Here is a 20289-nt window from a genome sequence, read left to right on the forward strand (position 1 = left end):
GGTGTTGACATGAATATCAATAATGTGGTCATTTTTATAAATTTCCTGTTTCCCAAACTTTAAATTTTTGAAAAAACTAAGGATTTTCTTATTCCAGGCATAGATTACCTTAGCCGTATTTGGCACAACTTTTTGGAATTTTGGATCCTCAATGCTCTTCAACTTTGTACTTGTTTGGCTTTATAAATATTTTGATATGAGCGTCACTGATGAGTCTTATGCAGACGAAACGCGCGTCTGGCGTACAAAATTATAATCCTGGTACCTTTGATAACTATTTACACCACTGGGTCGATGCCACTGCTGGTGGACGTTTCGTCACCGAGGGTATCACCAGCCCAGTAGTCAACACTTCGGTGTTGACATGAATATCAATAATGTGGTCATTTTTATAAATTTCTTGTTTCCCAAACTTTAAATTTTTGAAAAAACTAAGGATTTTCTTATTCCAGGCATAGATTACCTTAGCCGTATTTGGCACAACTTTTTGGAATTTTGGATCCTCAATGCTCTTAATCTTTGTACTTGTTTGGCTTTATAAATATTTCGATATGAGCGTCACTGATGAGTCTTATGTAGACGAAACGCGCGTCTGGCGTACAAAATTATAATCCTGGTACCTTTGATAACTATTTACACCACTGGGTCGATGCCACTGCTGGTGGACGTTTCGTCCCCGAGGGTATCACCAGCCCAGTAGTCAACACTTCGGTGTTGACATGAATATCAATAATGTGGTCATTTTTATAAATTTCCTGTTTCCCAAACTTTAAATTTTTGAAAAAAACTAAGGATTTTCTTATTCCAGGCATAGATTACCTTAGCCGTATTTGGCACAACTTTTTGGAATTTTGGATCCTCAATGCTCTTCAACTTTGTACTTGTTTGGCTTTATAAATATTTCGATATGAGCGTCACTGATGAGTCTTATGTAGACGAAACGCGCGTCTGGCGTACAAAATTATAATCCTGGTACCTTTGATAACTATTTGTCAATTTCTAATTGTAAGTCAAAATATTACGCAGACCTGGATCTGTACCCTATGTGATTCATGCTGATTTGTTGAGATTCCAACTGATATTTAAAATTTCTTTCTGTTTTCTACTGTAACACCACTGTCCCATGTTGCAGGAGGGTTTATCAATCTCAAAGATGTGTATGCCCACCACCATTCTTTATGTTCCTGTCCGCAGTTTTAAGCCTGTATTTAAGCTATTGTCATTGGTTGATGTCTGTCATATTCGATTTTCGTTTATTTTTTTTCTGCAGAAGTACTGCTGTAGACTTTTCTTTTGAATTGTTTCGGGATTTGTCCTACTGGCGATCTAATATAGCTTTCTATACGATATTGATATAGCTTATTGTTGAAACAAAGACGATGCCACTGCTGGTGGACGTTTCGTCCCCGAGGGTATCACCAGCCCAGTAGTCAACACTTCGGTGTTGACATGAATATCAATAATGTGGTTATTTTTGTAAATTTCCTGTTAATAAAACTTTGAATTTTTCGAAAAACTAAGGAATTTCTTATCCCAGGCATAGATTACCTTAGCCAAATTTGGCCCAACTTTTTGGAATTTTGGATCCTCAATGCTCTCCATCTTTGTACATGTTTGGCTTTATAAATATTTTGATATGAGCGTCACTGATGAGTCTTATGTAGACGAAACGCGCGTCTGGCGTACTAAATTATAATCCTGGTACATTTGATAACTATTTACAGTTGTTTATTTGTAAACAGTGAATTTATAAATATAACCATATCAATGACAATTCATGAATTTAGGAATGTATCTCCCTCATGCAAAGCTCTGATTCCTTTCACGGATTTGGCTATACTTTTTGGACCTTTTGGATTATAGCTCTTCATCTTTTATATAAGCTTTGGATTTCAAATATTTTGGCCACGAGCATCACTGAAGAGACATGTATTGTCGAAATTGCATCTGGTGCAACAAAATGGTACCGTTGATTTTATTACTACCACTGGGTCGATGCCTCTGCTGGTGGACTATTAGTCCCCGAGGGTATCACCAGCCCAGTAGCCAGTACTTCGGTACTGGCATGAAAATACGGATTTTTTGTGTTTAATTATTAAAATTTGCTGTTACAAAATATTAGATATTATTATAAATTCAGGAATGTATCTCCCTCATGCAAAGCTCTGATTCCTTTCACGAATTTGGCTATACTTTTTGGACCTTTTGGATTATAGCTCTTCATCTTTTATGTAAGCTTTGGATTTCAAATATTTTGGCTACGAGCATCACTGAAGAGACATGTATTGTCGAAATGCGCATCTGGTGCAACAAAATGGTACCGTTGATTTTATTATATTTATAAATTTACTGTTTACAAATTTTTGATTTTTTTGAAAAACTAAGGTTTTTCAACCTCAGGCATAGATTACCTTAGCTGTATTTGGGAAAACTTTTAGGAATTTTGGTCCTCAATGCTCTTCAACTTCGTACTTTATTTGGCCTTTTTAACTCTTTTGGATTCGAGCGTCACTGAAGAGTCTTTTGTAGACGAAACGCGCGTCTGGCGTATATACTAAATTTAGTCCTGGTATCTATGATGAGTTTACTTACAACCACTGGGTCGATGCCACTGCTGGTGGAGATTTATTTCCCCATGGGTATCAAAAGCCCAGTAGTCAGCACTTTTTGTGCTGACATGAATTATCATTGATATGGTTATATTTATAAATTTACTGTTTACAAATTTTTGATTTTTTTGATAAACTAAGGCTTTACTACCTCAGGCATAGATTACCTTAGCTGTATTTGGCAAAACTTTTAGGAATTTTAGTCCTCAATGCTCTTCAACTTCTTACTTTATTTGGCCTTTTTAACTTTTTTTGGATTCGAGCGTCACTGAAGAGTCTTTTGTAGACGAAACGAGCGTCTGGCGTATATACTAAATTTAGTCCTGGTATCTATGATGAGTTTACTTACAACCGCTAGGTCGATGCTACTGCTGGTGGAGATTTATTTCCCTGTGGGTATCACAAGCCCAGTAGTCAGCACTTTTTGTGCTAACATGAATTATCATTGATATGGTTATTTTTATAAATTTACTGTTTACAAATTTTTTATTTTTTTTGAAAAAAACTAAGGCTTTTCTACCTCAGGCATAGATTACCTAAGCTGTATTTGGCAAGACTTTTAGGAATTTTGGTCCTCAATGCTCTTCAACTTCGTACTTTATTTGGCCTTTTTAACTTTTTTGGATTCGAGCGTCACTGATGAGTTCTTTGTAGACGAAACGCGCGTCTGGCGTATATACTAAAATTAGTCCTGGTATCTAAAATGAGTTTATTTATATCCTGGTCCTTGTACTCCTGGTATCTAGTTGTCTCATATCTGAGTTCAGTAGATATACAGTCAGATCTTTACTATAACTGTGAAAATATAGATTTGAGAAAGAATGTATCTGATAATTACATTTAAATATTCAGGATGATAGAAATTATGAACGTCGGTATGGACAAGATTTGTTCCTTTCTGCGTTTTTGATCAGGCAGAATTAATACATGGGAGAGCATGAAGTACCATAAAAACAACAAGTCATATAATTTAAAAACCTAATTAGACTTTTTATACATACCAATTCACAAATAGGGGTATTGTTGTGGCTATTAAATAACAATTCTTGGTGTGTTTTTCGTGAAAGCATTTATGTCATAGGTAAAATAGGCAGCTACTTCTCATTTAATTACAACAATCAAGTTGTTTATTGAAGTAAACAAAAGGTCATGATCTTGTGCAGTAGCTACTCATCATCACCAATATAATACTTTTTTTTAAGGTGTAAAGGTTTTTTTCATATATTTTTGTCGAAGTTCTTTACTTTAAATCCTTTGGATGATGAATGTGTATTGATTAGTATATTGGTGTTAAATACATCATTTGTTTTATAAGTTGTTATTGGCTTTGAACTATCTTTCAATAACTGCGAGTACTCTCAGATCTGTTCTTTTTTGTGAGGTATGTAAATTTCTCTGCAACGTCCGGTCAGTGTTTTCGTTATATGCTTTTCTGCTTTGTATCGATCTGTTGAGTTAAGCCTTTCTCAACTGATTTTTTTAATAGTTTGTTCCTATGGTGGCTTAAGCACCACTGTCCAAGGTAAGGGGTTGAGTGTGTTCATGTTAAACCCTGCAACCTTCTGTATTTTCTGTTCTTACTGAGAATCATGTAGTTCAGTGGTTGTCGGTCATGTCATAGATGAATTGTTTCATAGTTTTTATATCCAATTATTTGATATAGGTTTTTTCTCATTGTTCAAGGCCATACAGTTGTCAATAATTGCTTATATCCACTTTAACTTTGATTGAAAGCTGTCTAATTGGCAAACATTCTGCATCTCCTTATTAATATATATTTTGTATATTCTCTCCATTCCCCCTCTAATGTAATTTTTTTTTGAAAGAAGACAAAATGACACCAGAAGTTATAATTAACAGATGATTTTACGCATTTATGAATAATGATTTGAATAACATTAGTTCTCATTGACAATAAAATTGAGAATGGAAATGGGGAATATGCCAAAGAGACAACAACCCGACCATAGAATAAAACAACAGCAGAAGGTCACCAACAGGTCTTCAATGTAGCGTAAAGTTTGTAACCTGTTCCAATTGGTTTGGGACTGACTAATGTATTCATGCATTGTAAATTTCTAATTAGTTCGGAACTTTTAACTATGATATGATCGGTTACGTTATATTCTGACGATATTTCACAAACAAATAATTCCATCTAACAAGAAAATAAAATACTAATGAGAAATTTTGTAAATTATTTATTGTTATGTCTTGTTTATATGTTTTTTTTTAAAGACATTTAATAGGTCAGTAAAGGATGTTTTTGTTCGAGATTAAATGAATTTTCAAGTTCGCAGTTCTATTATTTATAGATAAAAGTGCAGTAGACGCTATTAAAAAATCGTAAGAAAATTTTCAGTAAATGCTATGTTGATGGTGTGTGATCTGGCATTTAAATATATATTTGTGAAGTTTTAAATTGGCTTCCGTTGATATTTAATCAGTAAAAAAAGGCAACGTCAAATTTAAGAGATTCTATTAAAAAACCTGATACAAAGTTACAAAATTACAATAATATAAAAGGCAGTTATTTTTACCGAACCTGATCTGAATTTTGACAATAACTTTTAAATGTCTCTTCAGTGATGCTCTAGGAAGACAGAATTGTTATAAATATAACGGTTAAGGGAAGCAAAAAAACAAATAAACCCCAAATTATGCCGAACAAAATATATTGGGTTCAAATATTACACTTCGATCATCATGCTCTCCTCCATAAAATTGGTAGACCTGAAAAGGTCCTTCTCTTTAAAGACACTTAATATAAGAGGTTCTTAGCCATGTAAGACATCACAAAGATAGATCTTGCATTGAAGATCACGAAAATAAAAAACATGACCATGGATTGAAATCGTTATCAGGAATTGTATAAGTCTCGAATTAAATTTCATGTTTTTTAACCCCATATTCAATTTTTTAATGTTAGAATATAATTATAAATATTCAGTTTCTCAAGGAGTTTCTTTTAACTTCCCTTTCATGAATGTGACCTACCGAATTAGACTATTTACCGGATTTGTAATCACATAAGCAACACGACGGGTGCCACATGTGGAGCAGGATCTGCTTACCGTTCCGGAGCACCTGAGATCACCCCTAGTTTTTGGTGGGGTTCGTGTTGTTTATTCTTTAGTTTTCTATGTTGTGTCATGTGTACTATTGTTTTTCTGTGTCTTTTTCATTTTTAGCCATGGCGTTGTCAGTTTGTTTTAGATTTATGAGTTTGGCTGTCCCTTTGGTATCTTTCGTCCCTCTTTTTTTACTCCAGAAATTATCAAGAAAATGGCATTTTGGAAACATATGATAGTAATCCTTAGGGCTGTTGTAATAATGAAAATTTGAAATAATGCAGATCCCAGTTTTCTATAAAGATTTCAAACTATACTAGTAAATTGATAACTGTAAGTAAACACTATTTCTAGAATCTATTTTTACCAAACAACTAGATACATATCGATACTGAAGAATTTTCATAATATACTTGTTTATTTCCTGATTGATATATCATGATTTAGTTTAGATTTAATGTAATATACGAATGATTATCAGAGAATATTCCTAGATTTCTGGTAAAATAGATAAAGGGGCTCTTCACTAGAATGCTGAACTAGGGAAGTAATTTGTTAACAACAAGCAATGTATTGTTGATTAAAAAATAATAGATAAAATTATAGTACATTACAGCATGTAAGGTACAGAATTACAACGAACACCTGCTATGAATTTACGACAGCACACTAGGACACCAAAAAACGAAGCATAATAACATGCCTCTTCATTGATGCCCGAGGCCGAAATATTTAAAAGTTCAAAGCTTATTAGCAGAATGAAGAGCTATACACCGGAAAAGGACAAAACAGTATGCCAAAGCCGTGCATGGTATAAGAGATTGACATGAGGGAGATTCCTTAACTTTAAATGATTTCATAAATTTTGTAACAACAAATTTTATTAACACAAAATCCGTATTTTCATGCCAGTCCCGATGTACTGGTTACTTGGATGATGATCACAGGCAGAGGCATCGACCCCCCAGTTGTTGTAAGAACATAAACGGTACCAATTTTACTGCGCACGATGCGCATTTCGACAATCAATCAACTGCGCGACACATGAAAGGATCAACGTCGCAAAAGTTTGAATTTCTTGTGACTTTAATATTATCATAGGTAAATTTAAAAAAAAAAATATTTGCCTTATTGACACGTACAAAAATGTTTGATTAGGACTGAGTTTGAAATGGTGTTATTTTATGTAATTTTTTACCATAATAGTTATCAAAGGTACCAGGATTATAATTTAAAACGCAGACATTGTGAACTGAGATTTAGAAGTAAATCTTTAGAATTTTTAAGAATCCACATCTGGTTGACACCACTGGCGAAATACATATCAACTCAACATCTTTTACCGTCGAAATATTAGTAGTCAACTCTTTAGAAAGTATTTAGCCGAAAATCTTGGTTATACTGCTATGTATCGTACTTTACAATGCGTTTTGTGAATTTTTGGTATCTAGTATAAATAAAAGCGGTCAATTTTCTTCGGTTTCTTTGATAATGATACAATAGGAAAGCAGGACAGATTGTAATTTTCTAAAACTTTATCCTTTGAAAATGATGTTAAAGAATATGTAAGATTACCAATTTAGCTTTTTTAATGAGACATCCAAAATAAAGTTTTTACATATGAAGACAATATTATTGGAGGCTTTTTCAGCTGGAACGCAAACGTTCTTTCTTTTTTCACTCGCAATCATATTGCTGTAACATCTCACTTTGTTTTCAATGCCTTTGTAATATTAAAAAAAAATCATATCACATTTCATACGTCGGCAATGATTTGTTTTTGCCGAACACTGATGGCAAAATGAGTTAAAAGAACAGGACCGACGCTTTGCTTTAACCATTGTGAAAGATGGGTGCATTTATTTGATGCCATTCAGAATTAAGAGTGTTAGTAATACTAATTGGACTGTATCATTTTGGTCTTTTGTGGATAGTTGTCTCATTGGCAATTATACCGCATCTTCTTTTTTACATAGTTTTTGTTGTTGTTATGAGAAGAAAGCTCTAATATTTATTTTATTTTCCTAAACTGTCCTGTACTATGTAGATAAGAATATACATGTTTATCCCATCTTTGATAAGCTTATATTTATTTCCAAAATGTAACCCACACCCATGCATAAAATATGAAATGATCATTCCTTTAAGGGTAAAGCGAATAACAAAATCAAATCATATCATTCTTTATATTTAATATTTAATATTTCAGTAATGACCGTAATAAAGTTAACGATACCAATTTTCTTGCACCAAATATGCATTTCGATAATACATGTCTCTTCAGTGATGCTCATGGCCAAAATATTTGAAATCCAAAGCTTATATAAAAGATGAAGAGCTATAATCCAAAAGGTCCAAAAAGTATAGCCAAATCCGTGAAAGGAATCAGAGCTTTGCATGAGGGAGATACATACCTTAATTTATAATATTTTCTATCAATGTGTAACAGCAAACTTTATTAACTAAAAAAAAATCCGTATTTTCATGCCAGAACCGAAGTACTGGATACTGGGCTGGTGATACCCTCGGGGACTAATAGTAAACCAGCAGAGACATCGACCCAATAGTAGTGATAAAATTAACGGTACCAATTTTCTTGCACCAGATGCAATTTCGACAATACATGTCTCTTCAGTGATGCTCGTGGCCAAAATATTTGAAATTCAAAGCTTATATAAAAGATGAAGAGCTATAATCCAAAAGGTCCAAAAAGTATAGCCAAATCCGTGAAAGGAATCAGAGCTTTGCATGAGGGAGATACATTCCTTAATTTATAATATTTTCTATCATTGTGTAACAGCAAATTTTATTAACACAAAAAAAATCCGTATTTTCATGCCAGTTCCGATAACTGGCTACTGGGCTGGTGATACCCTCGGGGACTAATAGTCCACTAGAAGAGGCATCGACCAGTGGTAGTAAAAAAATTAATGGTACCAATTTTCTTGCTCCAGATTCGCATTTCGACAATACATGTCTCTTCAGTGATGCTCGTGGCCAAAATATTTGAAATCCAAAGCTTATATAAAAGATGAAGAGCTATAATCCGAAAGGTCCAAAAAGTAGAGCCAATTCCGCGAAAGGAATCAGAGCTTTGCATGTTAATGTGTTTTCTGAAGAAATAACATAAAAAATGTGATGGACACTAAATAACGCACGTATTTACCTTTACTGAATGTTACAGTTATTTCATATAATTTAATTCTAAATTTCATTTTAAACTGGCGTAAATCATGAAAAAAACGTTGATGACAAAATTGTGTCTATATGATTAACAAAACGACGTCAGCTAATCAGAAGACACGTTACATCCAAAATTACATTATAATCGGATAAAAATATATGAATTGAATTATCGTTATCAAGTACTGCCATTCTCGAAACAATCTTTTTAACTTTTATATTCAAAAACAATTTTCCATTTTTAATCATCAACAATCTGATTTGTTTTTGTAAAAGCAAACTCCTCACTAGAAATTGCATTTCCAATACTATGTCAATTGACTGAAACGAATCCTGGCTTAAAATCCTTTCAGTTTAAATAAATAATAAATACATTGATTAGAAATTAAACATATCCATTAAATTTGATGGGATTATATTTCTAGAATAGTGATGTGCAGAATTCAATACAATGCTAAAGAATTTGAAGTATTTCATTATTGTAAATGACCATCATTATAAATATTCTATCTCCATCAATAAAATGAACTGTGACACAAATACAATGCTTAAGATCAGAATCGGAGATATCTGTCATTACCTGATATCAGTTGTCGCATCAAACGAATGTAAGAGGAAAAACAAATAAAATCTGTTTACCTCAATATTTGAAATAAACCATCAAATTAAGCAAGATAATCATCTGTTTGTATTGAAGCATTCAATTTGTGAAAATGTGATGTTAATTAATAAAATTAGTATAATTGAAAAGCTTGACTGAAATCAAATAGTATATTCAATATCGCCAATCACGCTATCATATGATTATAACCGCTTTGTTCATGCTTGGATATAGACATGTTTTTGCAAAGGATTATAGTCAAGGTAAGTTTTATAATTTCTGAACTATTAACTTTAATTACAAAAAAAAATACTTATTTTAAAAAGGTTATGCTAAAATTTACCTACAAAACTATTTCTTATTAGGAAATTGACACAAAAAAAACCATGGGAAGAATGGTACACGAATCAGATGAACCTATAAGAGGTAGGGCCAATCCCCCTGTATTTGTTTTCACCCCTTGTGTTCAAATAATAAAGGTGTTGAAATATATTGTCATTTGAATATTACAGTGTCTTTTGGTATATGTAAAACATTTTTCTCTCGGTTATTTTACAGAGGTAATAGTAAAATTTCGAACCGAATGACATCTTTATCTAAATAAATCATTTGTATCTAAAAGACAATTAAACATTGAATTATTTCAAAAAGGAATTTTTTTGTTGTCCATCGTCTATATTTATAATCTGTATAAAAATAGTAAAAATTATTTATGTTAGTATTATATAAAATTTGACGAGACAGAAATTAAGCCTTGCAACATACCACCTACCATATGATACTGTTTATGATACATCAATCTGTTTTACTATCTTTTTCAGTAAAGATTGTAATATATTTTAAAAATTCTACCAGTGTGAAATTGATTCTAGGTCCTACTTCTTGATGTTTTCTTTGGTAATTCTGAAGTTTTATACAAAATAGTTTTACAGAGTTGTTGTAAGTAGTAACACATTTAGATCACATGGAATTTGAGAAAAGTGATATTCAAGACTTTCTTTGCGGCGGATACATGACGATATATATCACTAGCATTTAGAAGGAAGTGAAAATATTTCTCTTTGCCGAAAAGTCAATAAATAAAATGGGATAAAACTAAAAATTCAAAAAAAAAAAACTTAGTTAATTTGAAAATTCATTTTACATTAGTTTTTATTGAAAGGATACATGGTGTGTACGGCGACAAGACAGCAAATTTTTCGGCCCAAAACATCAAATGCATGCATTTAATAATTATAATTAGCCTGCAGATGTGCTGACATCTAATTCTCAGTTAAACCTTTATGATAGGAAATAATCACTGACATGAAATTAAAAATTTAGTAGATGACAATAATTGCGATATTAAGCTGATTCGACTAATGAGCACGAATGTCCCTTTGGTATCTCTCTCCTGTCATCAATGCCTGGTTATTTGATCTGGTCAGTGCGTCATATTCCATAGAGGTTCTGATGACCATAGAACAAGTTGTTCAATTAGTATGTATCGATCTTTTCTCATTTAACAATGTATTCAATCTTTAACAGGGTTCATATTTGTAATAAGGAGCTACACTATTTTTTCAAATGTTTTTGTTTTCGACAATTGATATTATTGAAAAATATTAGAATTCAATATTTAAAGTATCTATCGTTTAGACAAACCTGGTATTTGATTATTTTTAATTTCATCACTAAAAAGGTCCAATGTTTAGGTGAATGATTGGAGAATAAATACGCAAATGACGCTGTAGACTGTCGCTTGATGCAACTTTTCCCGATGTCAGACAATAACTAAACAAAATGATACCCTCAGTGTATCCCCTAAATAAATAATACTTCTAAAATTGATGTTCGAAACATTTTCCAGCTGTTGCTGATACTCTTCTTGCAGATAACCGTCAGTGGGAAACTATTTTATGAGGTAAGTAAACTGTTTTAGTGTCTTAGGTTCAAACATTACTTTTTCAAATATAGAATATTTTACAGAATTAAACAATCCATCTTTTGAAGGAAATGTTTAACAAAATATTTTATAAAACAGACAATAAATTGCATATACCTGATTACTTGATAGGTGTTATCGTCGGAAATTGACAATTAAGATTTCGTGCCCGTCTTTTTTTTTTATTATAAATGGTCGAGCTAAATTCTTGATGAGGTTTAATCGTCAGAAATTAACAGTTACGATTTAGTGTTCTGTCTTTTCTTTAATTATTAATTGTTCAGTTTAATATTGATTCTTGATATGTTTTATCGTCGGGAAGTAACTGTTTAGTTTCTGTGTTCTGCCTTTTTTAAATTATTATTTGTTGAGCTAAATTCTTGATAGGTTTTATAATAGGAAAATAACACGTAATTGATCGTGTCCGTCCTTTTTTTAATTATTAAATGATCAGCTTACTTCTTGATGGGTTTAATCGTTGAAAAATAACATTTAAATTTTAAGCTCTGTCTCTTCTTTAATTATAAATTGTTGGGTAAATTTCTTTTCATTTCCGTTATTCTTTCATGAAGATTTTTGCGTCTATCCTTTTCTTGTTTGTCTTATGATTAGTAATGAATATATACAATAAGAATTTATGTCACTTTTACACAATTTTTCAGGAATGTCGATCACACATCGGAAAAGAATTTGTTCTCATATTTACAGACAACAGTAGACACAACAATTTACTCCGTCTCTATATTACAACACCTTTAAATGAAAGCTTTACTGTTCATGTACAAACACCATTGCTGAGTCAAATAAATCAAGATTATGTCGTAACAAATGGATCGGAGTTATTTATTGAACTTCCAATAGATCTTGCAATTTCAAGAACAACAAAAAGTAACAAAACAATACTGGTCACAGCACAGAACTTCATTGTATTGTTTGCCTCAAACATGCAGCATAATGGAGGTGACTCCTATATAATTTATCCAATTGCAGTTCTAAGTACTGAGCACGTATCTGTCAATTTAAAAACAAAGTCAGGTACTTATCATTCAGTTACTTCTATGATAGCTATAGCAGATCAAACTGTAGTTGATATTTCTATACCCACTGGTGCCGTTTTCGTGTTTGAAGGTATCACGTATAATTCTGGAAAAACTTTATCTATGAGTCTGAATAAATATGAAGTTTTTCAGTTTACTTCATCTGACGATTTATCGGGAACAGTTCTGACGTCAAATTACCCTATTGCTGCATTTAGTGGACATGAACTTGGAAATCCTGAAATAAGCAGTAAAACTTCTATAGACATGATATATGAAATGCTTGTTCCTACAATCTTTTGGTCTACGTATTATATTGCCATCAGTAACCCCGTGTTTGATTCGGGAAAAGGAGAACTTATCCGAGTCTTCACTTCCATGGACAATACTGATATAATGATAAACACATCCGGAACTCTTATTAAAACAAATGTTGGTACAAAGGCGTCATTCCACCAGTTTAACTTACCTTTATCTGAGGCAGCAGTTATAACTGCAGATAAACCAGTTTTAGTTTCTCAAACTACAGCATCTAAACAACTTGCTGGAAGTTATACAGGTGATGCTAGATTGCTTCTACCTAGCCCAGTAAATGCATGGTTAAGTGAATACAGTTTCAACACACCAGGCAAAAATATGTATAATGGGCTTGTTCTTTTGGCCGACAGTATTTCTTCGATAAATATCACTCTAAACGAAAAGAGTATTAACTCGTCTATTGTATGGAAGGAAATCGAAGGTACAAATTTCATATATACATCTATACATTTGTCTGAGGGTGCACACACTTTGACTTGTTTATCTGCTGTTTCAAAATGTTGGGGATATGTATACGGAATTCACAGCTTAGAAGAATATGGTACATCTATTGGCAGGAGTTTGAGTCAGGTAAACTGTTGATCTAAATATATTCTTTATTTTCAAATAAATGTTCTAATAATCGGTCGTAGTTATAATACAAAGTAACAAAAGGGCTGGCTGCTGTATTCTATTTAATCAAACGCATTTTTTTCCTCACATGCACTAAATGAAAACCAAGGGAGGTGATAAGACTATTAATACGTTTTTGTGTTTAATCTTTACTAGACCATGTTGATTTGTTTTATTTTGTGGTGTCTATTCTATAGTTGATACTTTTACTCGAATACCAGTCAAGCATTTCTTTTGTAATTCGTAACACAAGTCCATGAACTCTTTTAGTTGGTTGGTTTGTGTTAATAGTTATCAAAGGTACCAGGATTATAATTTAGTACGCCAGACGCGCGTTTCGTCTACATAAGACTCATCATATCAAAATATTTATAAAACCAAACAAGTACAAAGTTGAAGAGCATTGAGGATCCAAAATTCCAAAAAGTTGTGCCAAATACGGCTAAGGAAATGTTAACTTATGGTTTGCAGTAGGCCAAAAAAGGAAATAGACGATATTCCTTAAGAATGTTTTTGATTGTAGTCTTTTGTATTTAATATTGAGATTAAATTATTGAATTCATACACGTATTTGTCATACATATAAACGATGTTTGATGATCTGTAGTTAAAAACAACGCATGTCAAATTGCACATTTTACAAGTATATGTGACACAAACTTAGTATATATGTTTTATTTTAGAAAACTGAAGACAATTTGAACTTTAATCGTAAGTGTTATCTTTAAAACAATGATTAAATACATATGTGTTTTGTATGTATCTATTATTCTTAAGAAATTTCAGTAAGCAATGTCAAAATGGCACATAAGTGTTATGAACTTAATTCATTTTATTTTTTCAAATTCAACACTAAAATTTGATGCCATGCATTCTTTGCATTTGTTCAAGTATGGATCCTTCTTTGATATATACTTGACCATCATCATAAATGGTATAATTATTTACAATTCGTTAATCGTATATCTATAGAATAGACAGAAAACTTAATGTTGGTTGACCGTTATGATATATATCCGTTTCACAGATGATATCGGATATGTTCTGTATGTTTTAACGACAAGTCCGTACCCTTTTTACGAATGTGACCTACCGATTTAGATCATTTACGGGTTTGGAATAACATGATAAACACGACGGTTAAAACACTAGTAGATGGATCTGCTTTCTCGTCCGGGGAATCTGAGATCCATCCCTGTTTTGGTAGGGTTCGAGTTGCCTAGTCTTTAGATTTTTATGTTGTGTCTTATGTACTCTTGTTTGTCTTTTTATCTTTGGTCATGGTGTCGTCAGTTAGTTTTAGATCTATGGGTTTGAATGTCCCTCTGATATCGTTCACCCTTCTTTTAAATGATCATATGACCTTCATGTTTGGATTCTCATGGTAAAATGAGAATCAAAATTGTTGGTAATGCCTTTTGTGAAAAAAAGAAATTTGTCATTTCTAACTATCTAAAGATGTTAAAAAAATACCAAATTTTGACATTGACTTTCCTTTTGGTTGTCATTGATTTTACAGATTTTTCATTGTATGGTTGATTCCATATACTTATCTCAATGCATTTATGATTTTAGACAGGCCTTAATTTATTACAATTAATTATTTTTTCACAACAAACGATTCATTGAAATTTATATTTCAGAGAATAGTACGTATAACTAATTTCCTTTCTTTTGAAGCTTCGGTTAAATTCAAAGGGGTAACAAATACCTTAAAACTGCACCAAAAAATATAAGTAAATTGGAAGAAATCATGGACAACTTTAAAAACATTTTTCAAATATTTGTTATAAAAAAAAGTTCGATTGTTGAATTCCTTTAAAATATAGATTTCGTATTTTTATTTATTCAACATGTCATAAAACATGTTAAACTTCAACACATTTTATCAAAATATTTTCCAACAACAACTGCGTTCAAGTCTAAATAAGATTTGAATTATAGATATTTGAAATACTTTTATCAGCATTACAATACGACTCGTTAATATTCACAGATTTCACATTCATATCTCAATGGGTTTCATTGGCATTTTCTCAATTAGTTATCTTTGTGACGTATACAATGGAAAATAAAATTTCTTAATTGAATATTTTGTATATTGTGTATATGGTCAGATAATTATTAAATTCATTATGTCAAGTGCAACTTTACCAAAAACGTATTGTAACTTGTAGTCGTTAAAATATTATTGCTTTTACGATCATCTATTTTTTTAAAAGCAAATTACCACCAAACCCTTAATATATCACATGACATACATGTCATACTGAAAAGGCCTAGTTTCAATTTTGACAAAAGTGAAAAAATACAATCATCTTTAATATGCATTTAATAGAGAAGGGCAGTCATTCAAGAAAGTTTAGTTTACTGTAACTTCTTTTTCATCCAAACATATCCTTTTAACATCAATATGAAAACTAACACTCATGAGCTACATGTAGTTGATCGAAATATTTGACACGACCAAATCATTATCAACGTTTGAAATAAGTGACATACAAAACAAAACAACCAAAAAAACACAACAATACACCAATTCATGGTCTCAATAAAGGCAACAGTAGTATACCGCTGTTCAAGACTCATAAATCTATGGACAAAAAACAAAATCGGGGTAACAAACTGAAACAGAGGGAAACGCATTAAATATTAGAGGAGAACAACGACACAACATAAAATGTAACACACACAGCAACGGACTAAGCATTAGACAAAATCCGATGAGAATAACTAATATAACATCAAAACCAAATACATGAATTTGGGATAGAAAAGTACCGTGACACGTCTTATAGTAATGTGAATTCCCACTCAAAAATAGGAGAAAACAAACGACACAACGGAAACACAACGTAAAAATGATACACACACAGAAACGAACTATGATATAACAATCGCCATTTTCCTGAATTGGTACAGGACATTTTTAAAGAAAAAAATGGTGGGTTGAACCTGGTTTTGTGGCATGCCAAACCTCGCACTTTGATGGCTTTGTTAAATATAACATTAGAATGACAACATAATAATACAGGACTACAATACAAATAAATAGCAGAACGTATTTGGCAAAGAAACACATGAATAATAGATAACAAAAGGCATCAGGTTTAAAATTCATTACGTCAAAAACGCGCCTCGTCCAAACAAGACTTACTAGTGACGCCCAGATATAAAAGTTCGAAAGTCAAAAAAAAAAAAAAAAAAAAGGGTTCAAAGTAGTACAGCTCTGAGGATCAAAAGTCGAAAAAGGTTGTGCCAAATACGGGTAGGGTTTTTTGCTTGTGATAAGAACATCCTTATTATATAGAACAATTTATGCTATTGTAAACAGTAAATTTTATCAAATGAATATAAAAGATTTACATGATAAAACTGACGTCTTAACTAATTACAGAAAACAAAACCCGAATACATAATACATTGAAGACCAACACAGAAAATAGACACACCCGACTCAGTGATAAACCAGGCCTGAACGCAAAAAGTCATAACCATGACGTCACATACGAAGTTGTGAAATGGCACAATATTACGTCAATGTGAATTTCTGAAACAGCACAAGTATGACGTCATATTTGAAAAATTATGTCTAAAAAATAAAATAGAAATAGGATTGATTTAAGATTATAAAAGAACTAAATACTGATGTTACATTTAAACACAATGCACATTGCAACACTAATCAATAGCAATACATATATTTTATATATGTCTGGTTTGTTTTGAATCTAACTTCAACTATAAAAATCGTACAGATTACGTTGAACAAAATCAAAACTAATAAATGAAGACGGTGATTAATTTTCTTTACCATAACACATGAATTTAATAGAAAAGACGTCAACCAATTTGACAAAATCCGAAGAAAATTACAAATACAACATCAAACTAAATACATGAATTTGGGATAGATAAGTACCGTAACACGTCTTATAGTAATGCGAATTCACACTCAGCAAAACAGTCAGAATCGGGAATAAGTCATGTTCGGTAATTAAAAGATTAGACGACGTAATGACAAACCACAATCTACCATGTGGTAAAAATGTCATTGCTGTTAACAGAATTTTAGAATTGAGCAGTATTTGTTTGTATCCGCGCAATATTATGGCAAACTATCGAATGTAAAATGGTCTTAACTCGTTCCTTCTCTGATTATTGTCATTCTCATCACATTTTACCAATTTTATTTCATATAACTTCAACATGTTTTCTTTTCAGAAATAAAAAGTTCTGTATTGGAGTTGAAAGATAATGGAACGCTTTTTGTCACGCCTATCTTTAAGACAGTGTCAAGGTCACTCATTGGATGTATAAAAATGTGTAGAATATATTTTTGTGCTATTGTTTCCTTCCGGTCAGCTGATGGATCATGCTTATTATACACAGATGAAGACAAATGCAGTTCAATAAAGCCTTCTACTGATTTCAAACTATATTTCATTCGGAATTAAAAAGGTAGAAACATTTTTTTTTTGTAAATTGGTTTGATTGACTGGTTGTTTAATGTAAATTGATTTGATAGTCTTCCTTGTTTGTTTTGTCATAGTATTTTATTAAAATCATCTATATTTTCACTGAGTTAAAACAATGTGCACAGAAGAGGGATAAACAAATCATTGCATCTTTTAAACATTCAGCAGGATGTGATGATTTTCTTTAAATCTTTGTTCAAGATATTGCACACATACAAACAACTACAGGACAATCTTTCAAATTATCGAATTTTTAATATACATATACGATAGCTGCAATCCGAGACATACAAAGCAAACATGTATCAATAAGCAAGCATTTTATACAGACTAGAACTTGCTCGGAAGAACGTCTAAAACATTTACCGCTTATAACGCTGGAAAATAAAAATTAAAGTGTACTTTATATATTTCATCTAAAGAACAAATAAAGTTACATGTAAAACCTCTTACACAAGACCTGTAAAAGGAACATTTTCATGGCAGGAGTCAACATTACATTTGCGTATTAAGCTTTTGAACAAGTTTAGACTTGACTGAATGTCAAAAGTAGTTTGTTTTTTAAAAAGAAAAAATAATTCATCATTTTCGCCTCTTAGCATTGTGTTTGTTATCTAATCCCGCACACGGCAGATTCGTTCAACATCAATCTTATTTCACTAGAATTGTTAGTTTTCTACAGATATTCGGTGGTTCTCTCCGGCACTATGGCTTCAGATCTGGATGAAAACTATTAATGGAAGAAGGTTTCTTAACAAAGATATTTCTACAGTACTTTCCCTCCCACAGGAGTAAGCTATGTTTAGACAGAAGAAATAAAAACATACAACTTATAGAATTTGAATTTAATAAAAACTGCGTATTGCTAAAGCCATGAGTTTACTATTTTAAATAATGACAAGTAAATATTGTAAAGTAGTTCATCATAATTACATATATAAAGGAAATTGGTCTTTCTTATTTATTGTTTCTTTTTCTTTTGTAACAAACTACAGGACAATTAAGTAAAAATTAAACATTATGAATTATAAATAAGAAATTAAAGATAAGTTTTACAGGTTTAGATAAATTTTGAAAAGCAAAAGGGGCATTGGCTGTCAAATTCATATTCACCAATTTGACTAAAACATTCATATTTGATTAAAAAGATACAAAAACGTATATTAAAATGATTAAAAGTATAAGATAGACAATTAACGATGCATGAACTCGATTAAATGTATCAGTATAGCTAGTGTATTTTAATCTAAACGTCATTTAAATAACCATAGAGGTGATCTCCGACGACTGCCGGCGATAATATAACCTGATTTAAACATATAATAAATATAAAAATATAACTAACATGTGAAATTAAATTGCTCTATGTGTGTTTTATTTCATATCATTGCTTACAAAATCGGTTAATCATCGTTTTAAGCCGTATAAGTATTGTGTATCGAATCAGTAAACCAAATGATTTACCCTTGTTTCATATTCAATGTTGGTTTCCTTTTGTTTGCTTAACGCGCTTAGTTCTTGCGTAAACCATCTCTAGCTTAAGACTTGAGCTGAAGTTCACATGTGTTAAGGTCGTAACATTCACTTGCAAGTGGACAATTCATCAGAGTGATTTAAAGTTTTTTTTGACACAAAACTGAACCAAACTAGCTGTTAACATTGACTTATTATTTTACTTTTTCACTTTCAATAATGATTGAACAAAAGCTAAAATAATGTTTTCAATAATGTGTATTTGTATGGTGGATATAAAATATTTTATTTTTTTTGAAGGCATGAAATTTCCATTCATATATAAAACATTTACTGATAATGACAAAAGTTTCCAGATAAAAACAAATACAATATTTTGCCGAATGATCATAAAGGTACGACTTCTGAAGTTGAATTCATGATTATGTCCATTAAAAATAAGGAGATAGTATGATTGGAAATTATTACAAATGAGAATATATCAACCAAAGATCAAATAACAAAGATGGTGATACCAATTACAATTCATCAAAAGGCCTTCAACCATGAGTAAAGACCATAGAACTACCAGACTTTACTGCACTGAGTTGTTTCATGAATTTGGATTGGTTTGTTTTTATGACTGAGAAGAACAAACAGAATTTTAAAAGCATCAATTATAAAGTTGTAATGGTTTATTGATACGCGTGCTTCTACTATTAATTAAATCAAAATCAATAACCATCCATTACGTTCATAATAAATATATCTTCACACTGTTTACAGTACAATGTTAAAAACGTTAACATTGCATTAGAACAATTCAAATAGATTAAAACTTTGAAAGTAAAATGCATAATACAGATTGAGTTGATGTAAACTAACTTTGTGGTCAATGGTTTGACACGAATTGATAAAAAAATAATACATGTCTATGATAAGGCTTATCAAGAATTGATAATAGATAATTCATTTATTTGTTTGATAATACAATGTATTATTTT

General features: G+C 31.5%; 1 protein-coding gene across 1 annotated transcript; it reads left to right on the forward strand.

The window, feature by feature from the left end:
- The first annotated feature begins 9644 nt into the window (after positions 1-9644).
- On the forward strand, positions 9645-17932 carry LOC143078406 (IgGFc-binding protein-like). The gene is made up of 5 exons (XM_076253279.1): positions 9645-9727; positions 11314-11367; positions 12051-13313; positions 14039-14066; positions 17580-17932. The coding sequence occupies exons 1-5, from the start codon at positions 9701-9703 to the stop codon at positions 17810-17812; spliced, it is 1605 nt and encodes a 534-aa protein (XP_076109394.1). The 5' UTR covers positions 9645-9700; the 3' UTR covers positions 17813-17932.
- The last annotated feature ends 2357 nt before the right edge of the window (positions 17933-20289 follow it).

Source organism: Mytilus galloprovincialis, chromosome 6 (assembly GCF_965363235.1).
Source record: "Mytilus galloprovincialis chromosome 6, xbMytGall1.hap1.1, whole genome shotgun sequence".
Taxonomy (NCBI): Eukaryota; Metazoa; Mollusca; class Bivalvia; order Mytilida; family Mytilidae; genus Mytilus; species Mytilus galloprovincialis.